The sequence below is a fragment of the Helianthus annuus genome, chromosome 12, assembly GCF_002127325.2.
Source record: "Helianthus annuus cultivar XRQ/B chromosome 12, HanXRQr2.0-SUNRISE, whole genome shotgun sequence".
In the NCBI taxonomy this organism is placed as follows: domain Eukaryota; kingdom Viridiplantae; phylum Streptophyta; class Magnoliopsida; order Asterales; family Asteraceae; genus Helianthus; species Helianthus annuus.
The window spans coordinates 57,320,285-57,329,171 of record NC_035444.2 but is presented as its reverse complement, the minus strand read 5'-3'; the positions used below and the strand labels follow the sequence as shown (position 1 = coordinate 57,329,171).

Sequence of the window (8,887 nt, the reverse complement as noted above, 5' to 3'; positions counted from 1 at the left end):
ATATATATATATATATATATATATATATATATATATATAGGGTGGGGTTCTAGAGTGAACACGAGTGTATTTGCGAACTGAGTGAACAAATCCTGGCCATTGATCTACACACATGTATGGCCAGGATCTCATCATCAAGTCGTAAAATACACTAGTGTATTTCAACATCAAATCCTGACCATTGATCTACACACGTGTATGACCAGGATTAGTTCATTCAGTTCGCAAGCTACACTAGTGTTCACTCTTGAACCTAATCCTATATATATATATATATATATATATATATATATATATATATATATATATATATATATATATATATATATATATATATATATATTTTACGTCTAGAATCTGTAAATCTTATCAAAAGTTGCTCTTAAGAGAACAAAAAATCAAAATGAGCCAACAATGTTATTAAATTGTAGTGGGGGAAATAAAAATTCAAGAGCCTTTAATCTCGGTGTCTTTATCACACTGTGTTTCAAATTTTCAAGCACCGCTTCATTCCTTCAAATTAAGCACTTTCTTGTGTACCTAATTAACTAATTATGTTCGTCATAAACACGTCTATAATATTATTATAAGTTCATCGTTACGTTTGTTAAGATATAAATTAAAAAGGGTTTCATAATCACATGAATCTTTTACGTTTAATTAGAAAATAAATTTACTCACACAGATATAGAACTAGTCACAGATATGGAGAAACCAATAATATATTCATATTTAATGGAGTCGTCATGCTTTGCAAAATAATTGTATTTAAAACATTTTCTTTAGATAAAATTAAACTATGGTTTTGTTTCCACTAACCTATTCTTTTTCAACAACTACTTTTTATCTTTTTATGATTATAAATTCTTAGTCATCTAGAAGGAGGTGAAAAATGAATATATTATTAGTCACACTTAATCAACTCTTGGCTGGTTTGATTCTTTGGAAAATTAATAAAAGACAGACAAGTGTGCATATACCTCTGAAGAAATAATTTAAAATTGAATAAAATAGTAAAAAATAATTCATGACAAGAAAGGTTCCCTAATATTTGGTTCCCTTGTAAAGAAACCCTAGTAATCAAGCAACATAATTGATACTAATATATATTCTTATCGTCTTTATTATATACAAAATATATTATAGGTTGGTCACCATACAAGTTAAACAAATATATAATAATTAAAAAAAGAAAGAAAGAAAAGTTATTAACTATGCTCTTCAATTCTTCTCCATCAACATCAAGATCATACAAGAACAAATATTTATAATACTAGCTAGCTCCAAGAATTAATTTAATTACATATGATCGATCATGAGTTGAATTTCCCAAGAAATACATTAGTTTGTGGAGGTAAAGAAGATGGATTTTTGGGTTACATGATGGAGTTTGAGTTGGAGCTCAAACTCAATTGAAGATCTAAACCTACATAGTTGTGCTTTAAATTAACCGGTCTAGGAGAGGGTTTGATGGCAGCTGGTCTGCAGTTCCCTCTTGGGTTATCAACATGTGTAAGAGTAAAATTGCATGAATCCCTAAAAGACAGCATATCATCATCATCATCTTCATGCTGACTAAAACTAATGCTAGACTCAAACTCGGGGCCATGAAAATCGCCAAGTTTATAGTGGATATAGGGTTGGAGGTAGTAGTTCATTCTTGCCCTTCTAGCTTGTAATTGCAACCTTTTCTTCTTCAGTCTTTCTTTCTTGTGTGCATTCTGATGACCACCTAATGCTTGGGAGTTTATGAACTCCTTGAAACAATATTGGCACTCGAACTTCTTCAAATCTGTAGGAATTGGATTCTTTTCTATAGTTGGTGAGGATGAATTTTCGCTTTCGTCCCCTTCGGTAGACCTCAAATGGTTGGCTTTGTCAGGATGTAGCTCGAAGCCGAATATCTTGAGTTTTTTCTCAACATATGTTTGTGTTGAGTGTTGATCACTTGCATCTCCTTCTTCCCATGTTGAAGAGAGAAGATCAGACACTTTTTTTTCCATTATATTGATCTTGTGTTATAAACTAGGGTGTGAAACTGATGTACTAATATGGGGTATAGCCTCTCTTCCTTTTATAGCAACTCCAAAAATTGTTTCTTTGTTTTTTATAATTGTGTACATCATGTATAATTATTTAAATCATCACGAAGATAGAGAAAAATATATAAAATAAAAGAAAAGAAAGAAATTAAATCATCACGAAGGTAGAAAAATATATAAAATAAAAGAAAAGAAAGAAAAAGAGGGGAAATAGTCAAGATAGGGGATGGTTGTGGAAAAGCAATATTTGCTGAAGATCTCTTCCACCTAAAGGAGGAGACATACCTTAAATTAAGAGTTTAATGGCACTTTAAAATATAACTTTAGGTGTAAATTAACATCTATATTTGTTGTTTGCGTTAACATATATTTTTAGCTTAATATGTATAGAAATATTTTTAAATAAGTTGATATGGTAAAAGTATAAATGTGTAACTAGTTATACAGAAAAAGAAGTTGCAAAACATCTACTTACTCTTATATTATATTAAATGCATGAATAAAAGCTTTTGTCACTTCATAGCCTATATATATTTATATTAACTGATAATAAAGAAACAACACATGCGAAAGGTAAATTATATGATTTTTGTTTTACGTATAAAGATGTTTATCAAGAAAAACTTAGTTTTCATAAATTTGATATATGATTAAGTCGATTTCAAAATTGATGTAAAGTTGATGATGCAATGAACACTAATTTACGTTTATTTGTACTTCGATTGTGTGATTTGTAATTTTTGTTTAGTAAATTTTCTGACGTTTCACTTTTCCATGAATAAAATAAAATAACTATATATGCAATCGCGGTAGTAATATATTCCATACTTAAAGCTGGAGCAATGTTATTTTATAATATATTTTGTAAGAAAAACAAAAGTCAAGGAAAGAGGGGATGTAATCACCTGGAAAGAAAGACGTCTTCAACTGCAGCAAATCTAGTGCTTTTAAGTATTAATTTATTATATTTTATTATTATTTTTGTTGACCAACATATTAGTGGATTAATTCTTGTAGATTAAATATTCTTTTGCGTTATCTTGGATATATTCTCCCACAATGCTATAATTAAGTCAAATTTCGTTTTAAAGCTTTAAATACTAATGGTCTTTGTACAAGTCCATACATATAGTTTTTTTTTTTTTTTTTTTTGGATTTTCTTAAAAGGGGGTCCACGGACAGCTCTTTTTAATTTTATTTGTTACAACTTAGTGGAGACAATATAGTTAAGGTGTTGTTCCTTTTTGAGGTTAAGGGTTTGAGCTTCGCCAAAGACAGGTTTAATATAATTTAAGTTGTAAAAAAAAAAAAAAAAAAAAAAAAAAAAAAAAAACTTTTATGTGTTACGTATATCATTTAATAAAAATTGTAGTGTAGCAGATCTATATGGTGGGTAATACTTGTGTGGCTGTAATTACCAGTGAATCTAAATGTAAGGTCTTGCAAGGAACTAATGGATATCTTACAAAGGCTCAAGCAACCGTAAGAAAGTCATAGGCATGGTATTTCAAACAACAATATGACAGATGTGGAAAGCTAGAAACAAGAAAGAATTTAATGAAATTAATGTTCTGATCAATAAAATGGCGGAAGAAATTAAAGATCTAACATGTTTATGGATGGAAGGAAGATCGAAGTTCAAGAACGTAATTCGAGAGAGATGGTAGGATTTCAATGTTAAAGATGTAATCATTTAAACGTTTCGTCTTTGTTTTCTTTTTCCGTTTGCTATTTCCTTTATAATGTTGGGTTTTACTGCCTTTGCTAGCCCGTTTTGTTCTATAAACCGTAAAATTTTTCGTCGTTAAAAAATGTGTTATTTATATCACGATTTAGACTGTCCCTTGAGATTTTTTAACATTGTCCCCTTAAGTATATCAATCTACATATGTTGTATTTAAAGAACAAAGTGAAAAGCAAAAATATTTTTTTATTATATTCCATTAAGTATTTTAATTAGTTCTTCTAATTGGTTACTAAACAAGTACACTTTTAAGCCAGGAAACCATGAATTTGCTTGATCTTTATCATTGCAAATCTGCATAATAAAACACGAAATCCCAGCTGAATCAAAAACTTAACACAGATCACATGAAAACCTACCTGATCAAAGGATGATTAAGCTTGATTCTTGGTGTAAAACAACAAAAACAAATTGCATCCTCTTTCATGTTGAAACTTCCACTAATTTTTGGAACAATGAGTAAGAAACAACAGATATAGACTACCAAATTTTCCACTAAATTTTCTATTAGCCACCTCACCCTTCTCACGCATTTCATAGTCTCTGGTAGCTTGAAATGCCTCTTTATTCTACCTATGTGATCTGCCCAAAGTGACCCTGCACCCGAAAAAATCACAAAACTTAAACTCCAAATTTGAGTTAGAACTTTAAATACTTCAACACAAACTCCCACAAACCACAACATCCAGTGAACCAAATCAACAATTAATCAATCCATACATGTCCTGCTCTCAAATTGAAACAATTTCTAGCCTGCTTTATAAAGTATGGATCAAGTATTTTGTAGGTGGTCCATATGAAATATGCATATATTTAATTATTCATGAGCAAAATGAAAGAACCAGTGGTATAAATATGAGTGGGTCAGGTCATTACTCAAAACAGGTTTGTGTTAAAATGAGTAAACTTTTGTGCAATTTGAAATGGGTCAAGTGGGTTGGGATGACCTAATGTAATATTTTTACTTAATATATATTATGTTAAATATTATTATAACTGTTATAATACATCAATAACAATTTAAATTTCTTAATAAAAACAAAGTAGAAAGCTATATGCATTAAAGTTAAAATTACTCTTTAGTATATAAACAACAGTTACATCTAAAAATCAAATTTAATAAAAGAAATATGTCAATACATTCATTAAACAGGTGATTAAATTAACATGATAACTTATAATACCGAAGAGTGGCGGATCTTGACCTAAAACTCAGCATGGGCCGAAAGTCAAGAGACCTAAAAATTTTTTTCCCTCTCGCTATGTTCGGGTTTTTTGTTCGGGTCAACAATCCAATTCGGGTCGGGTCAAAACCAAAATGTTCGTTAAAATTATAAGAAAACATTTTTTTTTTGCAAAGAAACAACTATATAAAATACTAGTGAAGCTATGAAAGTACAAGAATAAAACTTGATTACATCGTTAGAACTCTGCCCATCGACCTTTGAGATTCTTGAATTCATCAATTATGCAGTTCGTATCAAAGCTTTCAACAATCTCCTTTTCTATGTAAACTACCAAGCTATTTGCAAGAAACTCATCTCCCATCTTGTTGCGAAGTCTATTCTTAAATATTTTCATTGCTGAAAATCCCCTTTCTGTTGTTGCAGTAGAAACAGGAAGCGTCAAGATTAGGCGAACGACTCAATCAACTAAATAGTATGTATCTCGTTTCTTATTTTTCACAAGACTTTCACAAAGACTCCCAAGAGTTGAGACACCACCTAGCTTGGGATTCGTGGTCATATCAATCTTAAAAGTCTCCAACTGATATCGTAATTGAACTCTTTCGTGCGCCGTAAAATCTTTTGGATAATACTTCTCAACTAGAGTACAAATCCGATCAATGTTAATCTCTTTCGACATCAAAGTCGAACTAAGAGATAACAATTCCATCGCTTGTTCATTGAATCTGCTATTCAACTCTTATATCTGAGGAATAGTGGTATGAGATCTATCCTGCATTATTCCCTCAAGGACCACACGAGTAACATCAAACATTTTCAACAGACTGCAAACCGACTTAAAATGACTACCCCATCGTGTATCACCGGCTCTTCTTAAAGTACCCACTTGATTCAGTCTCTTCTCTGATTTAATTTCGCCAAGTTCTAACAATGTTTTAATCTCTTCCACCTTGGCCCTTTGTAACTCATCATGGCGCTTGCTAGAAGAGCAAACCACATTGATTATGAAAACCAAGTTTGAAAAAAATTGGTGTACCAGTTTAACATCCCTTGAAGCAGCAACCAAGGCTAGTTGTAATCTTTGAGTAAATGAAAGAAAAGATTAATATGCATAAGAGTATATTAATTAACAAAACACAATAAGTATAAAATATTTTTGTTAACCTGTGAGCAAAGCAGTGGATATAATAAGCATAGGGACAATCCTTAAGAATAGGTGCTTGTAATCCGTTCCATTCCCCTCTCATATTACTAGCACCATCATAACCTTGACCACGGATTTTGCTAACATCGAACTGATAGTGCATAAGTTGTTTCCACAGACTTGTGATGAGTGATAGTGATTAGGTATCTCTAACATGGACCAAATCCAAGAATCTTTGTCGGGTGAACCCTTTATCATCAACAAATCTCAAGACTATGGCCATTTGTTCCTTTTTTTGACTCATCTTGTGATTCATCAACCATAACACAAAAGTATGAATTCCCAACTTCACTTTGAATATGCCTTCGAACTTTATTTGCAATTATCCTAAGAATTTCTTTTTGAATATCTCGAGTAGTGTATTTTGAATTGTAAGGAGTATTCCCTAAAATAACCTTTGCAACCTCATCATTGTAAGAAGCTAAAAGTTCAAGCAATTCAAGAAAGTTACTCCGATTCTTTGAACTATAAGATTCATAATGTCCTCGTAAAGCACATGCTTGTGTAACACTCGTCTTATATTTCTATTATTTTATTATAAAATACACACTTTTTAAAAACAAAAGCATAATTATCAAAAACTTAGTTAAAAACTAAGATGTACATCGTTATAGCGAATTAACATAACCAACCATCAAGTTTAAAAACATTCACATCTAATAGAGTTTACAAAACAACATTGTCTAGACATGTTTAGATTAGCGCGAAAGCTTCAAAACTTGTGTTCGGTTCTTGATTTCACGCTTGATCGGCATCCGAATGAAATGAGCATCACCTAAGGTCAAAACCACATCAATAATTAGTTTTAACAATGTTAAAATAAGCCTAGACAAGCCCCAATAAAATATACATAACAAAAAAATAAAAATCCTGATTTTAGGTCTGTCACGCCATGCGACAGCCTCAAACCAAACCTTCACGTGCCACGGCGGCCCCGCGTGTCGCGCCAGCATTATGTAACCCCGTCGCGTGGCGCGGGGGAGTACGTTTTCCAGCAGGTCCAGTTTCTGGACCTGCATATTTGCCCAGCTCCGAATTTTCTTAAAGTCTAAACTTTAAACTAGCATAACTTTTTATTTACATATCCGTTTTAGCTAATTCTTTTTCCTATATGTCCGTATTAAAATTATGGATCTAACCATGTAAATTTCACTTAACGAAACCCAGATTATGAACGAGTGGTCCACCAAATCCTTGTTTCGATTATTCGACCCGTTAGCTACGTGTGCAAATTATTTGCCAATCCATTCTTTGGCATTCTAATCTTATTTGCCCATTCCCCTGGCTTGGAATTCTTGGCGTACCCGTACCATTACATGGCTTTACGTTTCATGCTTGTTTTCTACAATTTCAAGCATTGCCACTTTATGCAATTCTTGCAACTAGTTTCTACCATTCGACCCGATAACACGGATTCATAGACTTAACTTAGTAGAGCCATTCTTTGCTAAATTGCTATCTAGCACTAGCGCAATATGAGGCTTTCGAATCTTTACACGCAAGATCGATATGAGGACATAGTTTTGACCCATTTGGTTGACGAGTGAAAATCCTCACTTTAATGTCAAGCCAAACTATTTCTAACCAATATTTTGACCCGTTTGACAGTCGAATGGACTTCGCCACTTCAATGACACGTCAAACGCATATACTACAATATGACACCATTAACAAGCTAAAACCAAACGTTTATACGTAATGTAACGGGACCAAAGTCACGTACCTTCAAAGCACACCTTTCAATTACGCGTCACCACCGGCTTGTCCACTTGACGCTCCGGTTCCCTTTCCTATAGAGTTCAACCATAACGCGTTTAGAACTCTTTTGCTTAACATATAACGCATAGTTCGCCATAACTCTACAAACATGCGTTTTAGCTCAAATTTCCAGTTTTAAGTCTCCTTTTAGGCATTTTTACAAACACCTTAAGGGCATAATTTCTCATAATCTATTATCAAGTTCATAACTTTTTGTTTAGCCAAGATTAACATCGATTAGGAAAATTTACACAAATTTTAACATCAACATTTCAGAAATTACTTCATAAAACTCGGATTACAGTAGAACAAGAATCATAATCCTAGTGTTTTTCATGTTTCTACAAAACCCATTAATCACCTACAATTGTGATTATGAATCGCACAAGTATTAAGCAAAATTTTAACAAGAAATCGACTAGGGTTTATCCCTAGACATCATATCACCCCAATTTCATCCGTACAACACTCATGCAACATCAATTTTGAATTCCCCATGTTTATCCAGAAATTTAAATGGAAATTTTCTACAAAATTTACATACCTTATGATCCCTTCATTGAGGTGATCACTAATCTATGTTCGGATTTTGATTTGGGACTGAATTTGGTCTTCAATTTGATCAAATAACATGAACTAGGGTTTTGGAGAAGCTCTGGTCGCCCCCTCTGTGTTTGTGGATCCCAGCACACACATAAATGTGTGTTTTGTGTTTAATAAAATGTTTTTATTATAATTAGTTTCAATTTAAACACCTTTGGTCCCTCTAATTTCCTTTAGTTCATATTTTGAGTGTTTTAACCCACTTATGAGTTACTACAAGACTTGTAACTAACTGGGTTATTTAGTCCTAGTTAGTTTGTTCTCGTTTATTTAATACTTTATAATTCTAATATAAAGCTTTATATTTTTGGGGTGTTACAAGTCCACCCCCCTTAAAAAGGGTTTCGTC

At 32.3% G+C, this 8,887-nt stretch overlaps 1 protein-coding gene across 1 annotated transcript; it reads right to left on the bottom strand.

The window, feature by feature from the left end:
- Positions 1-1,201: 1,201 nt before the first annotated feature.
- LOC110895021 (zinc finger protein ZAT4) lies at positions 1,202-2,159 on the bottom strand. Its single transcript, XM_022142279.2, has one exon. It carries the CDS (start codon positions 2,001-2,003, stop codon positions 1,377-1,379), a length of 627 nt encoding a protein of 208 aa, XP_021997971.1. The 5' UTR covers positions 2,004-2,159; the 3' UTR covers positions 1,202-1,376.
- Between the last annotated feature and the right edge of the window lie 6,728 nt (positions 2,160-8,887).